The sequence below is a fragment of the Panulirus ornatus genome, chromosome 41 (genome assembly GCF_036320965.1).
Source record: "Panulirus ornatus isolate Po-2019 chromosome 41, ASM3632096v1, whole genome shotgun sequence".
Taxonomy (NCBI): domain Eukaryota; kingdom Metazoa; phylum Arthropoda; class Malacostraca; order Decapoda; family Palinuridae; genus Panulirus; species Panulirus ornatus.
In genome coordinates this window covers 17,078,700-17,106,278 of record NC_092264.1, presented here as the reverse complement: position 1 = coordinate 17,106,278, position 27,579 = coordinate 17,078,700, and the positions used below count along the sequence as shown (strand labels likewise).

The 27,579-nt window shown below is 47.0% G+C and overlaps 1 protein-coding gene across 1 annotated transcript in view; it reads left to right on the top strand.

Annotated features, from left to right (window-relative positions):
* Positions 1-27,579, top strand: part of LOC139761722 (uncharacterized) — a 158,104-nt gene that overhangs the window by 22,872 nt on the left and 107,653 nt on the right. The window contains 1 exon segment of the mRNA XM_071686112.1: positions 14,043-14,246. Within this exon segment, the coding sequence (XP_071542213.1) occupies positions 14,072-14,246 (175 nt within the window). The 5' untranslated portion in view covers positions 14,043-14,071.

Here is a 27,579-nt window from a genome sequence, read left to right as displayed (position 1 = left end):
TATGAGGAGTTACCTGGTCTAGTATGTTACCTGGTCTGGTATGAGGAGTTACCTGGTCTGGTATGAGGAGTTACCTGGTCTGGTATGAGGAGTTACCTGGCCTGGTATGAGGAGTTACCTAGCCAGGTATGAGGAGTTACCTGGCCTGGTATGAGGAGTTACCTGGCCAGGTATGAGGAGTTACCTGGTCTGGTATGAGGAGTTGCCTGGCCTGGTATGAGGAGTTACCTGGCCTGGTATGAGGAGTTACCTGGCCTGGTATGAGGAGTTACCTGGCCTGGTATGAGGAGTTACCTGGCCTGGTATGAGGAGTTACCTGGTCTGGTATGAGGAGTTACCTGGCCTGGTATGAGGAGTTACCTGGTCTGGTATGAGGAGTTACCTGGCCTGGTATGAGGAGTTACCTGGCCTGGTATGAGGAGTTACCTGGCCTGGTATGAGGAGTTACCTGGTCTGGTATGAGGAGTTACCTGGTCTGGTATGAGGAGTTACCTGGTCTGGTATGAGGAGTTACCTGGTCTGGTATGAGGAGTTACCTGGCCTGGTATGAGGAGTTACCTGGCCTGGTATGAGGAGTTACCTGGCCTGGTATGAGGAGTTACCTGGTCTGGTATGAGGAGTTACCTGGTCTGGTATGAGGAGTTACCTGGTCTGGCATGAAGAGTTACCTGGTCTGGTATGAGGAGTTACCTGGTCTGGTATGAGGAGTTACCTGGCCTGGTATGAGGAGTTACCTGACCTGGTATGAGGAGTTACCTGGTCTGGTATGAGGAGTTACCTGGTCTGGTATGAGGAGTTACCTGGTCTGGTATGAGGAGTTACCTGGTCTGGTATGAGGAGTTACCTGGCCTGGTATGAGGAGTTACCTGGCCTGGTATGAGGAGTTACCTGGTCTGGTATGAGGAGTTACCTGGTCTGGTATGAGGAGTTACCTGGTCTGGTATGAGGAGTTACCTGGCCTGGTATGAGGAGTTACCTGGTCTGGTATGAGGAGTTACCTGGTCTGGTATGAGGAGTTACCTGGCCTGGTATGAGGAGTTACCTGGCCTGGTATGAGGAGTTACCTGGCCTGGTATGAGGAGTTACCTGGTCTGGTATGAGGAGTTACCTGGTCTGGTATGCGAGGAAGACAAACTGGTCGATGGCGTCCTTGAGAGGCGGGGCCGCCTGGCTCATGGCGGCTCTAATTACTGCCCGTAACGGATCGTTAGGTTGTCTGGGGGAGGAGGGGGGAGTACTGGTGTACTGGGGAGTGAGGACTCGTGTACTGGTGGGGGGAGGGCTGCTGAAATGGGAGAAGGGAAGGGACTGGTGTACTGGGAAGGAGAGGAACTGGTGTATTGGGGATGAGGAACTGACTTGTGTACTGGGGAGGAGGAACAGACTTGTGTACTGGGGAGGAGAACTTGTGCACTAAGGACTGGTGTACTTGGAAGGGGAGAGACTGGTGTACTGGGAGAAGGGAGGGACTGTCCCTCGTCTTCAGCTTTCTCTTAACCTGCTGATCCGGCTTTCTCTTGTACTCCTCTCAATCACCCACGCTTCTTCCATGCTGATAACAGTCCTATAAAATCCCTCTCCTCTTTCATGAACACTTAGAGACGGGGGTAGAGATTGTTGTACTACAGGAGGAGGAGATATTGTTGTAATTGAGGAGAGATATGCCTATCTTCCACTTTGGGGACAGCGTAAAGACACTGATGCAAAAATAGCACCAGGCCGTTGATGTGAGGAGCTGTGTGTTGGTTATACCCTGGCTCTCTGCTTACAGGACCAGTGGCGCTACTTGGGTAGTTGTGGCAGCAGAGTCCAGTAGGAGAGGACCATTAACCAGGGCGCCACACAGACTCACCTACGCACAAACACAATTATCTGCACCTTATGCAAATGAAAGATGCAATGCATTTAGAAAATGCAAAAATGCTGATGCGCTCTGCGCTAAATGCAAAACTTACACTATTTACTAGGAAGTAAGCGAGAGGTCTGATTTCACAAATACGATATATCAAAAAGTTACTCATTAAAACATTAAGTGATTATCCAATCCAATAAAAGAGTTAATAAGTGCTTACGTAATGTGAGACTACAATGAAACAGCATAGATAATGATTATATACTAATGACATATATGAACTGCCTCATTAGAAAGTTTCCAGTAAAGATAAATGATCAAGGGACTAATTCATGGTTATAGAATACGTATAAGCGACTGAGTACGGTAAAACTGGTATACACAGAGTTTACACAGTAGGAGAAAACCAGCTTTGTATAGTATATATCGAACGGGATACAGCAACAATATACAGAGTATAGATACATAAAGATCATTTTTTTGCAAATGTTACGAATCGTATTAGTAAGAGGTGATAGATTGACGAAGCTGTAGTGATTGACAATGACGAGACTCGGTGTTGTCAGTGACAGTAGGTGGGGACTCTGTGTAAACATAAACAATGGTTGGGGACTCTGATGAGAATCATGCACTTGTATTAACAGTTATGGATCAAGAGTGGAGGCTGGGGCTGAGATGGTGAATGGGTGAGGGGTAAATGTTCCTACATCTAGTTCAGTGGCGTCTGGGAGGTGCAGATGACCATAACGGACAGAAAAGGACGAGATATCAAGATGATCGAACAGGAAACTTAGATCGCTGGAGAACACAGATGGGTGACAGGAGGACCCATGTGTGCCCTTGATCCATAGCGTTCACATCACATCAGAAGGTGGAATCCGCATTGATGGTGTTGGCCTGGTATAGCGTGAGACAACAGAGGGGATATATGGTTCAGGCATAGCTCAGAGCATAACAAACTTGGGGGAAACGGTACAAGATACCTTCACGTAGACCAGAGTCAGTAAAACACTCACGGTGTTCACGAAGCAATAGACCATGAAGCCTTGGAAACACTGATTTTGGGGCATTCGTCAGTGTAATGTTCGATCGTGCGTCCCAAGACATCAGGTGCAGAGCGGAGCCGACACCTGAATCATTCACGATCAAGTGATTTGTCAGAAGTGCTTGTAATCTAGACGTACATCAGCAGTCGTAGTCTCACATAGGATGGGTACAACTTCTGTGTTTTTCCTTCTGGTGTTTCTTAAACTTGAAGCGAGCCTTTGCTATGCTATACTTATCTTTTCCTGCTTTATAAGGGACTACATCTTCGTCAGTAGAGTTCAGGCCAGTCCACCTCGCTTGGACCATGGGTCTGTGTGTCTGTGTGACTCTAATACAATATCAACCACGTCTTTCAGCGGGTCTCTGGATGATTACGGCCTCACGGGCCATCGCGATGAGAACGTTTCGGACCACGGCTCCAGCGGACCGTGTCGCAAGTGGATGGTCTGGGAACAGCTAAGCATTTTAAAGCTAGGCAATCAACACGGTCATGGCCCTTACGTCCAGCATGTGAGCCTTTCCAAAGAAACCTGGTATTGGAGTCCGTTATCATAGGCTTCGGCGAGATGTACCTACGGATGGAACAGCTCCTCGCAGGGTACACTCTCTCCTGAGACCGTCGCAGAGCGGGACACAGCAGGAGCTCTGAGCCGACCTCCTTACTCTCCCAGTCACCCACCCGTTACACCCACACGGTGATGAATAACTAACCCATCGCCGGCCTCACTCACCCATCGACCGACTCACCTACCCGGCTACCGACCGACAGACTCATCCACCCACCGCCAGACTTAATTACTCATCTAGCGACCCACCGCTGGACTCTGTCAACCACCCTGTCCCACCCACCTGACCAACTGATGTAAGCTGACACCTCAGAAGATCCTCAGTGCAGGCAGTTCCTCCCACGTCCACTCGTACACAGGCAGTCCCTCCCACGTCAACTCGTACACAGGCAGTCCCTCCCACGTCCACACGTACACAGGCAGTCCATCCCACGGCCACACGTACACAGGTAGTGCCTCCCACGTCCACAAGTACACAGGCAGTGCCTCCCACGTCCACTCGTACACAGGCAGTCCCTCCCACGTCCACTCGTACACAGGCAGTCCCTCCCACGTCCACACGTACACAGGCAGTCCCTCCCACGTCCACACGTACACAGGCAGTCCATCCCATGGCCACACGTACACAGGTAGTGCCTCCCACGTCCACAAGTACACAGGCAGTGCCTCCCACGTCCACAAGTACACAGGCAGTGCCTCCCACGGCCACACGTACATAGACAGTCCCTCCCACGTCCACACGTACACAGGCAGTCCCTCCCACGTCCACAAGTACACAGGCAGTCCCACGTCCACACGTACCCCACCTGAGCCCAGGGAAGGACCTGGGCCGACTCCCAGCACAGTGTCCGCCTGGGACCTGATCATTGTTCCTAGGAAGGATTATGACCAGTCAGATAGGTTCAGATCACTAGTCAACACCACCAGGTATTCTTAGATCGTATGCAGACTGTCGATACTTCGTGTGAGAACGTCTCAACACCTTCCTAATAGTGTCGAAATCTTCCCATCTCTGAGGCGGTGTGTTTCACTGAAGATGTTCGAGACGGCAGTTGGTTGCATGTATAGGAAGTTAATCAATGAAGCCTGTCAGGTGGACCTGTGTTATAACGAGCTACTACTTTGTGGGTTTTTCTTTCCACTTTCCAATCTATTCATCCCCATTTCCTTATAAAAAAAAATTTTCCTTTTTTCATTTTTGTGCGTCGTTCCCCGTGTTAGCGAAGTGCAAAGCACCGAAACCGCAACCAGACCTCACAGACCGTTCCATGGTTTCCACGGCCGCTTCACATGCCATAGATCAATTCACTGATAGCACGTCGCCCCCTATAAACCACATTGTTCCAGAGCAGTCTATCTTGTGCATCCTCCTGCATGTCAAAGCCCTGGGTTTACAACTGGTGAGGATTACCGTGATGGGATTTGTAACACACACACAAAACATAAGACAAACGTTAGAAAGAATAAACTTGCTTTTGTTGAAAGCATCTACGATCCTCTTACCCAGGGATGTATAGGCTCCAAGTTTCCTATACTAATGTCTTTTACATATGGGATCCCATACGTTTGTGTTACTGCTGCGCATTCTATGAACAGTCTTCTTCAACTCATTTGTCTTCAAGTTTCCTCCTACTAGCATACTTAACACTCTCTTTTTTTCTCTCTCCTCCATCACTGCACGTCGTCTGTACAAATGCGACGGTTTCTATTTCATGATATATAACCTAACTGTGAAAGATCTTCAAGTCTAATCCCTCACACAACTCATCTTCGCACAAGATTCTCACATCTCTAGCTTACCAATCTGGACCTTCCTCTCATGCCTGAGCAGAAGCCTCACACAGTTGCAGTTCAATGTTCAATTTCCTCGTGCATAAACTTACTATATCTGCATCATCCTTCCTAAAAAGCATATGCCACTTCCATGATCTGACGTGTACTATTCATATCTATCATTCTATTTCGCTATGTGAGTGCGAATTCTCGTAAGGCAGTTGCTGGCACGCTGGCTATGTCCGGGGCCACATGTACCTCTTCTTGGGTATTATTTCCGGTGCCGTGAGGGTCCCTCAGCCCGGCTCCCTAGGTCGGCGAAGGGCGAGGACTCTCTCTTCCCTGGGATAGAGAACATGATACCGGGGTGAACACGTTAAACACCCGGGCGTCCGCTTGAGTTAAGGCAAGTGTGGTGCAAGTTATTCCCTGTGGTGTGGTTCACCAGAGGAGTGGTCATGGTGACCATGGGGTTCGACCACTACCCGCCATGAGCAGCTACCAGCCACACTGGGGCCCAGCCCTGGGGAGGCGAGGGAATTCAGCACTTCCAGCCACCACTCGCCACAACACTCGCCTCACCACTTATAAGTGTATACCACAACACCACCCGCCTGCACCACCACTCCTAGATGTATACCACAACACCACCCGCCTCCACCACCACTCGTGGGTGTATACCACAACACCACCCGCCTCCACCACCACTCGTGGGTGTATACCACAACACCACCCGCCTGCCCCGCCACTCGTGGGTGTATACCACAACACCACCCGCCTGCCCCGCCACTCGTGGGTGTATACCACAACACCACACGCCTGCACCACCACTCGTGGGTGTATACCACAACACCACACGCCTGCACCACCACTCGTGGGTGTATACCACAACAGAGGGTTGTCGCTATTCCTCCACGTCAGATAAACAGGTCATACTTGTATTCCTCTAACATGACTGGCTGCTGAGTCGAGTGTGTCCTACCTTTACACACTACTGAGCCAGGTCAGTCCTGCTGCCTCACACTACTGAGCCAGGTCAGTCCTACTGCCTCACGCTACTGAGCCAGGACAGTCCTACTGCCTCACACTACTAAGCCAGGTCAATCCTGCTGCCTCACACTACTGAGCCAGGCCAGCTCTGTTGCCTCACACTACTGAGCCAGGCAAATCCTGCTGCCTCACACTACTAAGCCAGGCCGGCTCTGCTGCCTCACACTACTGAGCCAGGCAAATCCTGCTGTCTCACAATACTGAGCCAGGCCAATCCTGCTGCCTCACAATAATGAGCCAGGCCAATCCTGCTGCCTCACAATAATGAGCCAGGCCAATCCTGCTGCCTCACAATAATGAGCCAAGCCAATCCTGCTGGCTCATAATACTGAGCCAGGCTAATCCTGCTGCCTCACACTACTGAGCCAGGCCAATCCTGCTGCCTCACAATATTGAGCCAGACAAGACGAACCACCTCATACTCGTGTTCATCACCTAAAAGACCACAATATAGCTGTACGTCACCACAAAGCTCTTGAACTGGGAGTTCCTCAACCCTAAACTCAATTGTGATTTGGTTAACATTTTTTTCTTCCAAAAGAAAAATGTCAGTTTATTGCGAGAATGACCCAACAAAGTAATACGTTTATGTTAAACATTTGTGGTACAAATTGGTATCACACGAACGAATATTACGTCAAGAACCTGTTTTTTCTTTGAGATGGCTTCGAGTTTTTCGTTTAAGACGCATGTGAATTCAAATGTAAATATACATCTGTCTGTTCTCTATACTCTGACTGCCATAGGAAACGTTTTGAAGAGGTTCTCGATGGGTGGAGGGTGTCAGTGTTGAGGTAATATGCTGTACACATTTCCAGAGGGGAAAGGAATGTTTGGCAGTTAAAGAAATGCTCATCATAAAGCACTGTTGATTATTCTGAGGCACACACACACACACACCACATCAGAAACACAAGGGTGCGCGCACGTCTGGTCCACACACCTTGCTTGTGTCGTGTAAGAGATGTGCTCCTTGGGCTGCACGAAAAGAGGTGATCGGGAGAAGCATAGGGTCGATGAGTGTGTCAGGTGGGGGTGAGGGAGTGGTAGATTTACTCAGGGTGGAGTTAGAGGAGAAAACAGGAAAGGAAACGAGTCTACGAGTCGCTCTGTCATCAGGAGATACAACAATTTCATGAGTGTATTGAGAACGGAAAGTAAGTTAGCACGACTGAAGTTGTTAGAGATACTTTTGGCCAAAGGCCACACTAGACCCTACTGACGGAAGAAGGAGAAAGGTCATCATGTATCCTTTGGACAAAGGAACGCTTCACCTTACGAATAACATTATCATTTCTGGCTGAGATGAAGCTAAATGTGGGATGAAAGAAAGTTTTTTTTCCAGGTTCGGTAAGTCAGGTCCCTTTCGCGCAGATGTCCACATGGCAGGAATAGTTGAACAACGAATTAAATCAAGAGACAAACATAGGATTGAGGAAATATACGTCTTCTGCTCTGAGACAGTAACCTCTCTTGTATGGTCAGCAGAACGGCAACATTACCTGCGGAGCGGCAGTAATCACTCCAAGGAAAGTGATAAGAACAAATATTCTCATAGATTAATCCAGACAAGAGTAATAGACGTGTCTATATTGACGTGTAAGGGGACACTCGGAGGGAAAGAGACGCGTTCCAGTTTGGTCACACGAATCGATAGTGGGGTCATTGTGTGCAGATGTAGCGTGAAGAATTAAGGATGATGGGTAAGTATACATTGTTGGGATTGTGGTTGAAATGGCCTTAGATACGGGCGGCTGATAATCTTAGCTTCAGATGATTAAGAGTGGGTAACACGAAGGCTTCAAACCCCGACCATCTCTACAGTTCTTTTGTCTTCCTAAACCATTTATCTTACGAAATCGACAGATAGAGGGTTTATTTTCTCCTTTTTGTATCTCATTCCACTCGAGACTTATCATATTTCCATTGAATTCCTTTGGACTCTCTTCAACAGCTTTCTATGGCTCCACAGGTAAGGAGACCTCATGTTGCGAAGTATCCCAGCGTAAGGCGTCCTCATCCTCTCGCTGTCCATGAACTTGGTTATTATTTCAACCTTGACCAAATTATGATTTCCTTTCCTCTCAATCGCTTTTCTTATGTGTTCTACTGACATGCTCAGCATGATCTAAAACCCTTGGTCCCCTTCACAGTAGAGCTCTCATAATTTGTCTCCAAATGTCTTATTGTGGCTGGACGATCTAAACCCCTTTCCATCTTCGAGATATTGCGTCTTCCAGAGTTAGAACTTAGTAACCAATCTTCCTGCTGCTGCTTCCTTATGTCTGGATCTCTGCAGTATTCTCCATCACCCGTTACGTCGCAATTCCTTCGTAATTTCAGCTCATTAGCAGACATATTGAACCACCCTTGTTTGGCAGATCAAATATACGTAGATGACAAACCGAAGTGGCTTCACACAGCCCTGAGGGAGAGCAATTGCCTCTCTTTCCAGCCTGTGAAGGCCTCCCGCTTGACACGTACTCTCTGTTCCTCCCATTTGATCCATCTAAGTCGACATTATCTGACCTCAGAATGGACATGAGCTTTATTATCAGCCTCCAAAGGGAGGAACGTATCAAAGGCTTTCTGGCAATTTAAGAATACACAATCCACCGACACATCCTTTTCTTCCAGGATTTTGTCTTCCTCATAGAAATCTAAAAGATTCGACATATAACAATCTTTCTTTATGAATCCATTCTGTCTCAAGCCTAAGCAGCTTATGCCGTTCAATGATCCCCTTTCGACCTACCTCTTATTTTATGTCGTATCTTGCAGGCCATGTTCGTTAGCGACAGTGGTCTGTAGTCCAAGGTTATATCTCACTGTCTCTTTCTTTTTTATGTAACGCCACGACTATGGCTAGAGCTCTCTCATATCCTGCTGGGGCTTTGCTCTCGCAGAGACAGACCTTATACAACATCTTCAGTGGTTTGACAAGGGGTCTCCACCCACTCTTGGATTACAGAGGGGGTGATGCCACCTGGTTTCTTGATCTCTAATTGAATCTATAGCTCCTCCATGAGATTTTTCACGTCCAGTGGATCTATTTCAGTATTTCCCTCGTGAACCTTTCTTACCATCACTTACATAAAGCATTTCGCAGTTCCTGCTGTTTCGCATTTTCCTCACAAGTTCATCATCATCAACAATATATATCCAGGTATGAATCCACTTCGTATGGTAAATCATTTACGTAGATAAGGTAAACCATTTACGTAAATCAGAAATAGTGAGTGACCTAGCACTGAGTCCTGGGACCCCAGTCATCACTCTCGTCCAGTTTAAGAATGATCCCCTCGAAGGATCCCCTCACACGTCCTCTCTGCCTCCTCTCTTCTGTGCCGCTGGAACATATCCTCCGTTGTGGAAGACTGTAAACATAGCTAATGATTCGACTAGTGTCTCTGCGAACTCTCCGAGTACAGACAGTGAGGTGCCATCAGGACCATGGTCTTTGCAGGGGTGTAACGCCATCATGAACGTCAGCAAATCTACTGGAGTGACTGCCATAACCTCGAGGGGGTTCCTCTCCTTCCCTGATCAGCAGCAGGGGCACGTCCGGGCCCTCGACTCTGAACTCTCTCTGCAACTTCATCTTCAGTTCCTCACACATGACCTCGTATATATCAACAGCTTTTCCTTCTGTGTTCCTTAATCTTAGAAGTTGATCACTGACTGTTATTTTGCTCCTTATGAATTTACGAAACAGTTTCCGTTGCTCCCTTAGCTTATGGGCATTATCTTTTTTTATATCTATTCTTCACCTCTTCATTCTTTCCTCGCTTCTTTCTGGTCCTCTCGTATCAGCATCAATTGACGCCCGGTTCCTGTAGTTCCTGCATCTCTTCCACACTGCGTCCCTCTGCTCCTTTGTTTTACTTCCTCTCTTATCAAGCTATTCATTCAGTTTCTCCTTCGTGCCTCTTTAGCTCTTGGCACAGACTGCTCTATTCCCCGCTTGTAGAATTCACACGACCAAATACAGTTTTGCTCTGTATTCAAGAGTATGGAATGCAGACCCTCATTCTGGATGGTTTGATGGTTGGGTGAGCTTGAGGCCCATCAGCTGTCAGGGTCATTAAGGACGTCAACCTAAGCTACGTCCACCAACCGAAGACTCTTTAACACCTCTTCAGGTGTTGAGGATATCTCCAAGAGCATATGTTTATGTATATGGCATCATTGTGTTTCCCTGATGTAAGTGTTTTGGGCTTCGTCGTTTCTACTCTTATAGTATATACCATTTTGCACCTCCTCTTTCACTATGTAGTACATCTCAAGCAGTAAGGAGTTATATTTTTGCCAGTAGGAGGGCCAGTAGGCAATGATTTCAATCTTAGAGCCACTGCCAGTGTAAACTAAGTTTAAATTTGATAGCACATCCGCGTCTCTAACCTGTGATGACTTCCCATACACATTGGCACAGCAAGTTCTCGTACACACACTCAAGAAACTTAAATATCCAGGTATTCTCACGTTCGTTTGGATCGAAGGCGTTCCAGTTTATATCCCCGTCGTCAAAATCCTCCTTAGAATGAGGGATTCACCACCGCTCGGTGTGTGAGAGTGTGTGTGAGAGCGTGAGTCATCCTGTGGTAGAGAAGAGTGTATGGCTCATGGGAGGCAGACCTGGACGTGGGAAGATTCCTATCACAGTCTCCCACACTCGTCATTGGCGTAGACGAGCCCGATATGTGTCTCACCTTCACCCCATACTGTCCTTCGCTAAGGCAGTCTGGCCCGAGAGCCTCTCTTGGACATCCGTCCTATGTAAGATACACTGTATTTGTTATCTATGTCACACATGGGTCTCATCATCACCTCAGCTTGAGGCTCCACTGTGGAGGGGGGGATTTGAGGTCTTCGCGACCAGCAGATCACTAGGACGATTGAGGACTTCGATGTGAGGAGGAGGGAGAGTCATGTTAGGGTGAGATATGTCAGGGTGATGGTGGTATGCCAGGGTGACGGAAGTATGTCAGGGTGATGGTGGTATGTCAGGGTGATGATGGTATGCCAGGGTGATGGTGATATGTCAGAGTGATGGTGATATGTCAGGGTGATGGTCGTATGTCAGGGTGATGGTCATATGCCAGGGTGATGGTGGACAGAAGGCGAGGTATGGGTGCATGTGAGGCTACTGGAGAGGAAGTACTTTATCAAGGGTGTAATGTGGGAATCTCGATCCTTCAGGGTGAAAATGTGAGGGCATAAATGAGGCACGTTGGGGAATGATATGGGAGGATAATATAAGGATATGAGGATTCATGAGGGTGAATGGCCTGAGGATGTATTTCTAATGAGGAGTGTTATTGTGGCAGGGCTGTGGTCAGCAGAGATGAGAGCGTATCGGTGAAGTATGGGTGGGGGAGATGTGACGTTAAAGTATGTGAGAGTAACATATAAAGATGAGGTTCATGAGAATGAGGTATGCAAGGACGAGACCTATGAGGGTGAGGTATGTGAGAATGAGGTTCATGAGTGTGAGGCTATGTGAGAATGAGGTTTATAAGGGCGAAGTATGTGAGAATGAGGCGATGTATGTATGAGTTTAGGAAGTCAAGGTAAGATGTATGAGAGTTAAGTGAGAACTGGGTGTCAGGTAAGCAAGACTGAAGTAAGCAAGGGTGAGGTATGCAAAGATGAGGTAAGCAACGATAAGTGTAAGAGGATCGAGAGGCGAGGGTGAGGTATGTGAAGGCGAGACACGTGAGGTAACCAAGGCAGGAGATCTGCAACCTGAGGACACGACCCGATCCACCAGGCGAACCCCAGCCACGTCCTTGCCTCACACACACACACACACACACACACACACACACACACACACACACACACACACATAGCACGTCCCCAGGACCACCGCCTGACACGTCCCTCATCCAGTGTCCCCACACACAACACGTCCTCTGGACCATCACCTGACACATCCCTCCCTCAGTGTCCCACACACAGCACTACCCCTGGACCAACACCTGACACGTCCCTCCCTCAGTGTCCCCACACACAACACGTCCCCTAGACCAACACCTGACACGTCCCTTCCTCAGTGTCCCACACACAACACGTCTTCCGGACCAACACCTGACACGTCCTCCCCCTCAGTGTCCCCACACACAACACGTCCCCTAGACCAACACCTGACACGTCCCTCACAAAGCGTCCCCACACACAACACGTCACCAGCACCGCCTATATACTTCTTGCTCACTCACACCATCGACACATAACTGATTTTCCTCACCCAACGTAAGTAAAGGAATGTCCAAAACGTAACGTAGCGTCTTAGCATCAATACACCACCACCAACATGGCTGAAGGTCGTTTACATGAGGCTAGAGAGAAGTAGTCGATCTGCATAGACATTATTGCTAAGGGTTTGTTGAATCTTTTCCGCTCAATGAACAGGTTCACTGAGACAGACCAGATCTTTTCGAGATCGTGTGTGGCTCTATGTAGCAACATTCACCCTTGACACCATTTCACTTAGGGGCCAGACTGTCTCTATAGCCCCAGGTAAAAAGAACTGTAAAAGGTTTGAGTGGTTTGCGCGTCCCTCTCATTGATTACCAGCATTCTGTGTCGTGCCTCACCCCCGGGCATTAACCAGGGTCGGGGAAACTCGCCAATGTGATCATTCCTTTCAGAGAAAGTGTTTGATTCAATGTGGAAGTCATGGTCAACCTACGAACTTTTGTTTCACTTGAACGTTTGTGTTACCTGAAGTAAATGGTGGTGCCTCCCACACCTGGTCCTCCTGTAGCATCTGCTTACGTGCAAAAAGTACAAAAGTAGAGAGTGTACACAAGATGTACAGACAAGCACAAGGGTGCGGGAAGTACGAAGTGTCAAGCGCTTTCGTGTATTACATTCGTAAGACTAAGATATCTGTCAGTCACGCTTGACAATGGAATATACGAAAAAGTTTTACACTTCGCATTTTCCGTTTCCTTGTGGTTCACCTACATTTGCTAACGTGTTTGTGCTTGGACAAGAATCTATCTATCATATTTTCCGTAATCTGGAAATAAATTTAATGGTGTGTAAATCACCTATTTGTTGAGTTCCAGGGGCCTCATCCATTGAACTTTCCGTGCACTCAGATAACCTTTTCAGCACCAGTATACCGCCGGCACCCACCAGTCTCCTCCTTTGGCCGAGCCCAATCATCCATCGTCCATACACTAAAACACCACTTTTTACGTTCTCTTTAGCAAGCCTCTTACCAAGCTTCTTGTCGTGGCCTCAAGTTCAACTCTGGCACTGTAAGCTCATAAAGCACTTTTCATTGTCGACATCGTCCATCTGAAACATGATGGATGTGATCAGGTCACTACTGTCTCTTCTTTCCTCCGTGGTAGACACATCTGTAGCCTCAGTTTATCAGCGTAGCGCAGCTTTCTCAGTACAGGTGTACCATTTCAGCTGCTCTTCTCTGCACCTTCTCAATTACCTCATCGTGTTTGTTTAGGTGAGGTGACCAGACTTGAGATATATAATTACCTTTCGCCTGATATATGTTGTGTATAGCTTATAAGACATGTACCTGAGGCTTATTCCCTTATACATGATAATCATGTAGTGTATGTGTGTTTGTATGTGAACAAATATGTGGTTTTGTGTGTGTGTGTGTGTGTGTGTGTGTGTGTGTGTGTGTGTGTGTGTGTGTGTGTGTTCAGCACGTCTGAATCCTACAGACAAGGAGAAGGATCGCTCACTGATACCTAACGAGTCCTTCTTCCCGGCAGGTTGGGTTTCGGCTGATCTCCTACGACGGATGGCGGCGCCGCTCTTCACGCGGCTGAGCCTCCCTGATGGCCTGGAGGAGGTGGTCGAGGGCCTGGCCAGGGAGGTCATCAAGAACCAGTACGCGGACACTTACGACATCTATAACTTCGCCTGGAAGCACTTCCAAGGCATGGTGATGCGACGCAAGAATCTCCCGACCAAAGGTACGTGCCAGGCCTACCAGTGTAGGCCACTGCTGCCTCTACACTGATGAACATTGTTAGAATTCGTAACGTTTGAGTTACACGCTCATGGGTTATAACCTCCGTCGTAACTAAGTTCTTCATGAGGGAAGCTTCCCTCATACTTTTCTTTAGTACAGCAGCCTCACATACTGTCTTCCTTTCTCTTGCCGTGTTGAAATCCTCGCGTAGGCCAAGCCTTTTAAACGAAGAGTAAAAAAAGAGAAGGGAAGATAAAGGAGAATTAAGAAGAGAAGAAACGTAATTGAAAATTACTGAGGAGGGTGGATGCTTTGCTCATTTACCAAGAGGTCAGGTCGTAGCTAAGAGTGAAGACATGAAAGAATAAAAAGACTGCGTTGCTTGGCAGTACAGGAGGAAGAAATGAGCATTAACACGACAACCTTTCCCTTGAGCTGTCATCAACCACACAAAACTTGCGTAACGCAGTGGCTTTTCTACTACTGCGTGGCCTTGCTCATGGTTGAGGAGGCACGCAAGTAATCATCTCTCAGGACCAAAAAACAATGTTATATCTGTAGAGGGTAAATACGCCCAGCAGCAAACGCGTACGAAAACTGGTCTAATTCATAAGGTCAAGTTATTTTATAAATCGGTCGCTTGACACCAGATTCTCGCTAGTTCACGACCAAGAGCCGCACCAGATGTGAGCTGTGCTCCATACATGGACTAAGTCCTTTCTACAGTAAGATCAATTGCTCTGAAGAATCTTTGACGTGTTCGTAAGACCCAGTTTCTTCTGGGCAGACTTAGCTAACTGTGTAATGTCGGGTATCCAAGATATACTAGATTTTACGATGACACCAGATATGTTTATTATGTTGATTTTTAGAATAAATGAGTCATCAAAGAGGTGGGAAGTTTTTTAGAATAATGAGAAAGATAAACAGAAATACCCTGAGTTTTAGCGTCATCTAACTTGTATAGCTTATGGCTAACTTGTATAGCTTATGGCTAACTTGTATAGCTTATGGTTAACTTGTATAGCTTATGGTTAACTTGTATAGCTTATGGCTAACTTGTATAGCTTATGGCTAACTTGTATAGCTTATGGCTAACTTGCACAGCTTATGGTTAACTTGTATAGCTTATGGCTAAGCCACTGGGAAGTCCTATTCAAATCTGAGTTGACAGAGGCAGTTGTGATGAGACGAGACGAAAGTCAGGCCAGAGAGGACGAAGCAACTCGGAGGGAAGAGGAAAACTTGAGTCATCATCACAGAAGTGAACTGGGTTGTGTGGTGAGGAAAAATCCCCAATATAAGAGAGAAAGAGGCTAGTATACGGGACTGAACAACCTCGAAAAAAAACCACCACAGTTGGTGTACGAGGTAAGGAAAGGATGGATGCCCACTTCTCGCCTTTCGTAGATGTGAAGAACCAAGTCTGAGATGTCTAATATTACAGTCATCGATCCACTGAGGTTTGAGGAAGACCTTCTGTGACCTTTGTCAATCCATTGGCTTTGCAAATCACAGAATGATCACGGGAACACAGTGAATTAGCTGATTGTATGAGAGAAGAGGAAACACAGGTCCGTACGCTGTGCTTGTGTCTAAAAAGTGCTTGTGGTCTGTGAGGAAAGAGACCACAATAAGGAACATAGGGTTAGTGAGCGGTACAGCAAAGGATGAGTGGATGTTGGGGTGTCATCTGGAGTGGAAGCAGAGACAAAACGAGTGACTTCATCAGTCGCAGGTGCAACCATAGCCCGAATGACCTCAGAGCAGGTGTGAGTGAACCATGAGAGGGAAGAAATGATAGAGAAAGTGGAGTTTAAATGTCTCCAACCCTGCAACAGGAACCTCTACTGCACGCTTGACTGAGCCTGACGCATCGCCAGGAGAGGTATTAAGTCCTCCATTACAAAATACAGAATAGCATTCGCAAATTCATCCCGTTATCATTAATACTATACCATACATGAGGGTATTAGGACCAGGATGTAGTGAGTGGAAGGACATCTGACCAGAGAGTGATCGGATGAACCAAGTGAGGTGAAGCTGCATGACCACAGAGCGAAGGAGCGGAGGTGTCTCACACACACACACACACACACACACACACACACAGTGTGGTGAAGACTGTGTGGTGGCGACGCGTTGACAGTATGGAATATGAGTAGGGTGGTTGATATTCACAGGTTCCCTGTTGTCCCAGGCTCTTCCTCTGTTGCTATGATGGTCTGGAGCTCCGAGAAGGTGCCGTCAGGATCTACAAGTGTTGCTACTTAGGTAATGCCATCACTCAGTTGTCCGCCACGTCCTCTAACACCTCCCTCACACACCAGCAGGTGCTATACACTACGATCTTGAGTCGAGGTGTTGAAGTACAGACGTTCCTCGTTCGTTCCTTCCTGTACACTTGTCTGTGGCTTTCTCGCTGTTCACACAGATCTCTCTCTCTCTCTCTCTCTCTCTCTCTCTCTCTCTCTCTCTCTCCGGAAGTGATCGTCTGAGCAGTTCATCCCTCGACGAGACAGAGAGAACAGTAGGAAAAGGGGGAGGTGTTACAGTCGGGAGGCCGGGCGAGTGGTGGGTTGTGAGGTGGGTTATGAGGAGGGGCTGATGCCGCCCCACGCATGTATGGCGTGGCGGGGACCACGTGGGAGTCATGAGAGAGAGAGAGAGAGAGAGAGAGAGAGAGAGAGAGAGAGAGAGAGAGAGAGAGAGAGAGAGGAAGTAAGATGATAGCTAGGAGCGAGAGGAGAAGACTTGAATTTATCTACCTACCTGGCGCCCGTTGAGACAGTTCATTATCATATACATAATCGCATTAAGGTAACCTTTAGATGCAAGTAAGGGTTACCTAACATTTCGATGGAAGAAAGTGTTATACCACACACACACACACACACACACACACACACACGTACGTCTGCCGTCATCTTTCAGTGAACGGTCTCAGGTCAGGTCACACAACAGGTAATGTTTTACGGTTCAACGGGTCTTCCCCCAACTTGATTTCCTCTCTCTCTCTCTCTCTCTCTCTCTCTCTCTCTCTCTCTCTCTCTCTCTCTCTCTCTCTCTCTCTCTCTCTCTCTCTCTCTCTCTGCCACCGTCTTCCCGTCTTCTTTGAAACGAAATCTTGATGCCCTTCTAATCTAGCCATACAGATCAACGTCTTCTCTCATGAGGAACATATCAGTTGTTTACACCGTATCAATTTTCGTCATTGACAATCACTAACAGCTGGATTTCTATTGGGATCTATTGTTGGGTTCTCCTTTAACTTGGTCTATTGTTATGATTTAGTCACTTTCGTTTTAATGTCTGTAACGCCATTTTCATCACATTGATTAGATATATATCATCATTTCTATTTTCTATTTCTCGTATTAACCACTAATTACATTCATTAAACACCATTTTCATTACATTGATCAAATATAGCATCATTTCCATTTTCTGTTTCTCGTATTAACGACGTAATCATATTCGTCATCAAGCATCTTTTAGTTTTTTTTTTAGAGTTTCTTCCATATTGTTCTCCAGCTTCACATGGCCCAATCTCAGAGCTTTTGTTCAATTCATATCCAGGAAGAGAATGTGTGAACTTTGTTTTTATGTTATGAATTACTCTCTTCTTGTGTGTTCCGTTTTCTTCTTTGAGGTTCCACGATTTTGCTGGCAGCTTTTGTTGTTTCTTCTTCCAATTCTTCATCCTTTTTCTATCTGCCTTATGTATACCTTTCCTTTCTTCTTCTTCTTCTTCTTCTTCTTCTTCTTCTTCTTCTTCTTCTTCTTCTTTTTCTTCCTCGTCGTCTTCTTTTTCATCCGCTTCTTCCGCTACTCCTTTCTTCTTCTTCATCATCATCATCATCATCTTCGTCCGCTTCTTCTTTCTTCTTCTTCTTCTTCTTCTTCTTCTTCTTCTCTTCTCCTTCTCCTTCTTCCTCATCTTCTTCTTCCTCTCCTTCTTCTCCTTCTCCTCCTCCTTCCTTTCTCTCAGATTCATCTTGAAGAATAATGACATAATTACTCGTACTGGAAACGAGATTTGGCCACACGTCAAGGTTACAGGCCAGCGCAGGAAGTTCTTCAGTTTCGAGGAGAGTCGTGTTATCAAGTGTGTGATGGAGGGATTGTATGTTTGTGGAGTGGACGCCAGCAGTCTAGGTGTCGGGGAGGCAGAAAGGAAAGCAAAACAACAACCTGGAGTAAAAGAGTGGAACAAATCAGCCACAGAAGTGGTTTAAGCATCACTAACTTTGCATGTGCGACTTGTATTGGTAATGTATCACCCTGGTCGTTGGCTCCACACCATCCACTACTACCTGCCCAGTGAGAGAGAGAGAGAGAGAGAGAGAGAGAGAGAGAGAGAGAGAGAGAGAGAGAGAGAGAGAGAGAGAGCTAATACAGCATGTCACCCTCCTCCTCACTATCACTCACCATCGTGCTCACTAGAGAGCGAAACACCATGCGATTCCATCTTCACTACACATCCCCATGATAAACCATGCGATTCCATCTTCACTACACACCCCTATGATAAACCATGCGATTCCATCTTCACTACACACCCCCATGATAAACCATGCGATTCCATCTTCACTACACACCCCCATGATAAACCATGCGATTCCATCTTCACTACACACCCCCATGATAAACCATCGTTTAGTGAAGCTGGCGACAATACAATACAATCCCCCTTCCCCTCCTGCAGACGTAAGCATAGGGTAAGAATAGCCTCGCCACAGCAATTTACCTCAACACGCCTCACTACACATAAGGTAAAAAAGGTTTCCCTTCCTCTTCGTCTAAACAGCTTAAGTTTGCTGATGGCAACACCCCGCCCCACCCACCCGCTCCTGGTGGCAGCTGGTGTCGCCCCGTACCCTGCCAACGCTGGTGAGGAATGGGTGGTAGTGGTGGGGGCCCATGCTGTGCAGCTGGCGTCACGGCCACAGAGCATGTTTTACCCTTACGTCAACCCACGTCCGAAATAGACCGACAGGTCGGGGCTTGAGACGGACGCTCGATGTATTCTGGGTTATGGCTGACGCTGATGGTGGCTGCTCTTGGACGACTGTGGTTCTTGGTAACGTTAATCGTGTAATGGTTTGTCAACATCCATCACATCTGCTCGACTCAATATAACTCTTGAGTCATTATTGATTTTCTTATCTTTATTTTCAAGTGATCGACATGACACGGATAAATATATACTCCCTAATCAAGGCCACTTTGGGTGAAAGAAAAATGTTGACGAGAAAGTCGAAGTTTACTCAGGGCTGCGCAAGCGTCTGCAGACCTGACACTTACAGGAGGAAAGACTATATGACGAGGGAAAGACAGAAGGAAAAAGGGAATTCCACAACTTAGTTGTCAGAGGGAAAAAAAGGACGTATATAACGGGCAGTCCTTGGGCGGGCAGTCTAACGTAGTACGAATATGTTTTTTCTCATACCATGACAGTCGACCCTACGCAAGTCTGTGTATGTATATATTAGAGACGTTAGCCGTACAAACAGTGCAGGTGTTGGCCACTTCCCTGCTCCTGTGTCGACGGTAAACGTCATTTAAGCATACACTTATCACAGGGATCTGTCGGGGGGTGAGTGTGTTGCATGATGGCAGTGTACGGTTCGTCTATACCACATGACCTCATCACCCTCCCCCTGCAGGCTGGGTAGGACGCAAGGTATTCATCTCACGTCTCGCTGAACACCTCCCATGCTGTGTGGGTGAAGCGAATCCTTCACGTCCAGTTGCTCAAAGGCAAATTCCTTCTAACACTCGGGGAGGTATGCCATGTGAACCATTTGCCTTGATCGTCTGGTCTGGGAGAGTACGTGGAGGACCCTGCTGCGTCAGGAGAGTTAGGAGATGGTATAGGATCAAGAGGGAGGAGATGAGGCGCGGAGGATTAGAGACTCAACCATCCAAAGTTGAGTTCGAGGGAAATAAGGTATGGAAAGGTGCGCCCTCGTCAGTTGGAGGAGTTAGCTATAGATTCATCATTTCGGGTAAGAGGAGGAAAGGTTGTAGCTTTTGGAGGCATTTATGGTTATGAAACAAGAGAGATTTGTTAGCAGAATAAGAATTCAAATCAGCACACTTTCTTTTTATGAAGGTCTGCTTGACTGAGAAGGAACAATTTTGAAGTAATTCCATGGAGAGACGAAAGGGGACTGGGTTTCATAAGGGAAAAGGTTCTTGGTCTGATACGTTCTGTCCATAACCAGACAGGCATCAGTGTAGGAGCGATCAATCCATGATTAAGAGGATAAAGGTATTGAGGTAAAATGGGATGCAGACCTCTCCACCCCAAGCAAGTTAAGCTCTTGCTGTTCACTCAGCACAACACGAGGCATACCGACCAGACAGGTCGTACCCATCCCAGGGGAAAGTCAACAAAGATGTAACGCAGGGATGACCACTGAGTTCTCTCAGAGTGCCAAAGTTAGCGTTTCTGGGGGCGGTGGATAGAGGATAGGCGTGTCTAATTAGAGAGGGGAAAGGAATATGATAGTGGTTGGCAGATCTTAAGGGGGCTGAATGGTATATGAAGAGTACGAAGGGTGGAAAAAAAAGTCAAGTTTGTTTTGGTCATGACTGTCGAGTATTCGGTTAAGGTGTTTAATTATTAGTTCCAGATCGTGAAGGAGGGACAAAGAAAAGGCCTCGGCTCCTCCAGGATCGTCTTGGTTGGAGCGTGACCAAAGCTGCATAGAGGAACTCAGCGAGTGGATGTTAAGAGAGCAGAGCTTTGTGGCAAGGAGTCAAATGGTCGTAGATTAATACATGGAACAACTATAGGAGACAAATGAAACATAAGAGCAAAGTAATGGAGGGATAAGAAATTTTGAGCCAGTAGGGAGGCTCATGTTCCACGAGCTAAGCAATGTTTGTAACCGTATCTACACACACACACACACACACACACACACACACACACACACACACACAGATGACTGGGGATATGGTTCATGCAGACATCCTACATTAACTTAACCGGCATGGTAGTAGAGAATGTTCAAGAGCTGAAGCCCCACGGGTGTAAACTTCCTTCCCAGTGCAATATGAATAGCTAATTTTACACACACACACACACATACACACACACACACGGACCCCCGAGATTTAGCAGTCACCATTACTAACTGTCATGTATGCACGGGCCCCCTGGGATCAAACCCGCATAGGTTCGAATCCTGGTTGCTGCAACCGGTCCAAAGTCCAACCAACTGTTCATCCTCCCAATATGGTTACCTAGCATATACTAGTGTGTGTATGTATGTGCGTGTGTGTGTGTGTGTGTGTGTGTGTAAAACTGGCTATTATGGACGGAACTTGGAAGGGAGGTGGACCCCTTGACGCCCGCGTCCCAGCTGGCTGGGTCATGTGGGTCCTGCCTGGTAGGGGACTGGTCGTTCTCCCAGCAGCTGGCTGGACGCATTGGGTGTTTTTGGTCTGGTGTGGACTGGACGTCTCCCAGTAGTTGGCTGGTGCCCCGCCTGGTATAGAGGACTGGTCGTCTCCTGGCAGCTGTGTCTGTGACGCTTTCATTTAGAACGAGTTTGATGAAGTTTACAAAACACATCGAGTGGCGTCGCCAGCGATAGCTTGGCCGAGGTGACCAAACGCCGGAATTAGAACGAACGTAAACACGAGCTGGTTCCCAGCCACTGCTCATCCCCGCAGACACAACATGTTCCTTTATCTGTCGGACGAGGACGAATGTCACACACAGTCTTCATGGTTTGAGAAAAGTGGAAGTTCGTCGAAGGACACAAGAAGAAATCCCCCTCTATTTCTCTGTGTTTACATCAGGGTACACGAGGATCAGGGCAGGAGCTGTGTTTTGGTGTATACATGAAACACCTGGCATCAGCTGTGTCCTGGTGTTTACATCCGGGGCACCTTGGGGTCAGCTGTGTCCTGGTGTTTACATCCAGGCACCTAAGGTCAGCTGTGGCCTGGTGTTTACATCCGGGGCACCTGTGGTCGACCAGCTGCGTTCTGATGTTGACATCCGGGGAACCTGGGGTCAGCTGTGTCCTGGTGTTTACATCCGGGGCACCATGAGTCAGCTGTTTGCCTCTCGGAACAAATGAGTGTAAACAAATTACACCAAACTGTTGAAATAACAAGTAAACCATCTGGTTCACCTGGCGACTACCTGCTCCATTCCTACCTCTCGTGACTGAGGCAGCCCTTCCAGGCAACCCCTCCTGCCAGCACGAGTCCCGCTGGGGCCCGGCAGCAGCTGGCCCTAACCACACCACCACCAGGAACTTGGAATCCTGGAGTCGTGAACCCAGCGATAGATCTCTAAGCAATAATATTACCTCTTCACGATATTCCCTGAGTATTCGGAGGACACCTGGTAGACGACTACAGCTGTTCCTCCTGATGATCATAGACTGATTGATTTATCAAACTGGAGGACCCGTCTACTCCCTCCACTAACGAGGGTGAACTGCAATGCTACATTGACTTGTCCAACGCGTTCCATTACACAGGAGTACGAGACGAAGGCTCAAGTGTAGTGGGGGGAATGTTTTACGCCCAATACGTGCGCTCGCCAGATACAACAGGCAGGAGGCGTAACTAAGCCGACCTGCTTGAACCTAAAACCCTTCCCTCCACTTGAGTCTCGTCACCTGGGAAGGCGCTGCGCAGCTCCACTTGAGGCTTTCTATTTCTCGTTTTCTATTCTGTTGTTTAGCGGTGGTGGTGTGAGTCACGGGGTCATTACGTTTCAGCTTTGGCGAGACGGTATTCCTCCCCAGGAGGTGGGGAACTGGGGGTGAGGTCACTTGTCCTACTTCGACCCGTCCAGAAGGCGAGGTCGATGATGTAGACTCGTAAGCACCCGTCCTATATCCTAATTTTCCTGTCATTTTTGTCTTTATTTCTCCAGTGGTAATCGCATTTGTTTACCTCATAGCTTAGCCCGTTCCATGAAGGCCCAACTATGTCTAGTAATAGAGCTTCTTCACGTTCCTCCGTACACTTCCTCACCTCCCTTCGTACACTTCCTCACGTCCCTCCGTACACTTCCTCACGTTCCTCCGTACACTTCCTCACGTTCCTCCGTACACTTCCTCACGTCCCTTCGTACACTTCCTCACCTCCCTTCGTACACTTCCTCACGTCCCTTCGTACACTTCCTCACGTCCCTTCGTACACTTCCTCACGTCCCTTCGAACACTTCCTCATATTCCTTCGTACACTTCCTCACGTCCCTCCGTACACTTCCTCACGTCCCTCCGTACACTTCCTCACATTCCTTCGTACACTTCCTCACGTCCCTCCGTACACTTCCTCACGTTCCTTCGTACAATTCTTCACGTCCCTCCGTACACGTCCCCCCGTACGCTTCCTCACAGCTCATAAGTATTATAGTAGAGTTTACACTGAAGTGATCATTAATATGGGTTTTATCGTTTCCGTTCTGCTCACATGAAAACAAGACCGGATTCCTTACCCTTGCATTCTAATTTCTATTGCTAAATATATTTCTAACATTTAACCCTTATATGATACGTGTGTGCGCGCGCGCGTGTGTGTGTGTGCGCGCGTGTGTGTGTGTGTGTGTGTGTGTGTGTGTGTGTGTGTGTGTGTGTGTGTGTCCTCCCACGTTTCCACTTCAGCTAGGTCATCACTGTGGTTTCTTTGTTTGTGTTTATTTGTTTACATGATCACTGAAGATGAAATGAAGAGAAAATGAGAACTTTTGTTTACAAATCCATCTTGATATGACCTTTACAGAGTCTGAGCTGGAGTTTAAAAATTCGAAATCCATTATATGATTAAACCTTGGGATCGAATACCACCAACTGGGACTCCGTTCCGGGACATACGCATTCAAATCCTTCAACACTCGCTGGGTGGGGAATCACTTCTAACTTTAGAAAGTCAGAGGTTAAGATTACAGGGGGCCACTAAGCAGGCGTGGGTGAGCACCTAAGGTGGAAGCAGTTTAGTTTATGTTTGAAGTCAGTAGAGTGAGTGGTTGGCAGGCGCACCCGCCACCAGGAGAAGGGTGAGGTGTGAGGGGCAGGACGACAGGGAGGGAGGCAAAGAGGTGCAGCGGAGTCGTCGGGTCAAAGGTTGGGGAGGGTGCCCCTCATACCTGCACCTTCTCCGAGAGGCGGGGAGGCGGTGCATGAGGAAGGTGGGAGACAAGGGAGGGACGTAAAGGGCGAGAGGGATCGACGTGAAGAGAGGGAGGGATGGAGACACGAAGGAGGGAGGTATGGTACAAGGGAGAGAGAAGATTGACGAGGGAGTGAGGTGAGGGACACGGGAGGGAAGTGAGAGTAGTGGGAAAAATATGAGGGATGAGGAATGTAAGTGAAGGAGAAGGGTGAGGAACGATAGATATCAGCCAGCTGGAAAATAGCTGAGAAGAAATACTGTGGAATATAGGAAAGGTGTACCGACATGGAAATTCAATAGGGAAATATGAATAAAAACCACGTATGTTCTAATGTAGGAGTGATATAAGGCGGGAAGAGTATGGAAAGTTGTGTAGTTTGGAGAGTTTTGAGGACTGGTATTATGCTGGCAAGTTTCCAGATGTTAAGGATCTTATGTAGCCAGAATCAGTTGAAGACATTTGTAAGTGCTTTGGATGCAACTGGGTTAAAGGGATTTGTGTGAAAGCTAATATGTTGTCAGGGCCTGAAGCAAGAGTGTTCTTTTAGGTTTTAATTCCACTGTTGGTGTCTGTAGGAATGAAGAACGGTGTGTGAAAAGTTGTTACACGATGGATTTTGCGTAGATTTTTCATGACTTTCCTGTCTAGTAATGTTATTCTCTTGTGGCTGATTTTTGAGTAGTGTTTTATGAGTACGTCTGTGTGTTCTCTGGGTCAAAAGTGTTTCATTTGTGGAGCTGGGTTGTTGTGGGAGGCGTGGATCTTCTTTATAATGCGTCAGAGTTGGTTTCTGTGGGTTTCGTGGCTCATTGTGTTGAGGAAGGAGTGCCACTTTTGTTCCTTCCTTTTCAGTGATTAGGTTCGTGATGGTTTTGTTTATGGTATGGATATGTTCTGTGATTTCTACTGATGGAGTGAGGCTTTACCTGAGTAGTGTCTTACTTTCATGATGCCTGGAACTTGTGTGGAGAAGTTTGGCTTATATTATCTTCCATGTCCTGGTGGTCTGTCCTACCTACTGGCATGTCTATTGATGTTGCTGTCGCGTGAGCTGGCATCATATAGAGACAGGAAATCACCTGTGTTAAAGTTATGAGGCTTAGATTCCATGAATGCTGGCCAGTCTACTTTCTTCTATTTTTTTTTTCAGTGGCTGTGTTGGTTGGATGAGCTAAGTGCAGAGGATAGGTAAGTGGTTAGAGGTGAGTTCGTATAGTGTGATCCAAGTAGTCCCTGTGTGTAGTGTTGCTGTGCAAAAACTAATGTCTGGCGAGTTTGGACGTGAGAGGTGATGGATTGCGGAGTCTAGTTGGCTGGTTGCGTTGGTTGAGGATGCTGAAAGGATACAGTTGGTTTATGAGCAGTACATCTCGAGGATCTTGGGTGTGAGTGTTGTGCTATGCAGGATGATAGACATCGAAATCCCCACTTAGATACGTGTTGGGTATTATGGTCAGGTTCTGCAGCTGCAGAGAATATATATATATATATATATATATATATATATATATATATATATATATATATATATATAAGGACAGGTGGAATGGGGAGGTATGTAGGTGTATGTTAGGATATAGCAAGTGTTGTATAGTCTATTAGTATGGCTTTGTCTATCACGAATGTTGTCATCTTTTGTGATCTCTTTTTGTGCTTTGTGTCTATGCATTGGCTGTTGTGGTGTACAAGTCTCATGTTTCCTCCTCCTTGTCCTTGTCATCTATTGTTGCCTCGGAGTAGTGTAATTACAAAGACAAGGCAAGAAGGATCTGGGGCGTTAGTCTCCTTTCTTGAATGGGGGTTTGTTTTTGATACCGCTGGTACTGAAGCGTACAATGTTTTTAGTGTGTGAATGGGGGTCTGTGGTGAGGATGGGCTGTCTTATGATGGCAGGGTTGTATACTTTGCTCTGTTGCTTGTGGAATGTTTGTGATGGGAGTGTTATGGTTAGAGAGGCTGCGTTGCATGTTTACGTGTAAGTGATTATGTATGTCTATACTTCTGAGTATTTTGTTAGTGGAATATATATATATATATATATATATATATATATATATATATATATATATATATATATATATATATATACATATATATATTTTTTTTTTTTTTTTTTTGCTTTGTCGCTGTCTCCCGCGTTTGCGAGGCAGCGCAAGGAAACAGACGAAAGAAATGGCCCAACCCACCCCCATACACATGTATATACATACGTCCACACACGCAAATATACATACCTACACAGCTTTCCATGGTTTACCCCAGACGCTTCACATGCCCTGATTCAATCCACTGACAGCACGTCAACCCCGGTATACCACATCGATCCAATTCACTCTATTCCTTGCCCTCCTTTCACCCCCCTGCATGTTCAGGCCCCGATCACACAAAATCTTTTTCACTCCATCTTTCCACCTCCAATCTGGTCTCCCACTTCTCCTCGTTCCCTCCACCTCCGACACATATATCCTCTTGGTCAATCTTTCCTCACTCATTCTCTCCATGTGCCCAAACCATTTCAAAACACTCTATTCTGCTCTCTCAACCACGCTCTTTTTATTTCCACACATCTCTCTTACCCTTACGTTACTTACTCGATCAAACCACCTCACACCACACATTGTCCTCAAACATCTCATTTCCAGCACATCCATCCTCCTGCGCACAACTCTATCCATAGCCCACGCCTCGCAACCATACAACATTGTTGGAACCACTATTCCTTCAAACATACCCATTTTTGCTTTCCGAGATAATGTTCTCGACTTCCACACATTCTTCAAGGCTCTCAGGATTTTCGCCCCCTCACCCACCCTATGATCCACTTCCGCTTCCATGATTCCAACCGCTGCCAGATCCACTCCCAGATATCTAAAACACTTTACTTCCTCCAGTTTTTCTCCATTCAAACTTACCTCCCAATTGACTTGACCCTCAACCCTACTGTACCTAATTACCTTGCTCTTATTCACATTTACTCTTAACTTTCTTCTTTCACACACTTTACCAAACTCAGTCACCAGCTTCTGCAGTTTCTCACATGAGTCAGCCACCAGCGCTGTATCATCAGCGAACAACAACTGACTCACTTCCCAAGCTCTCTCATCCCCAACAGACTTCATACTTGCCCCTCTTTCCAAAACTCTTGCATTCACCTCCCTAACAACCCCATCCATAAACAAAT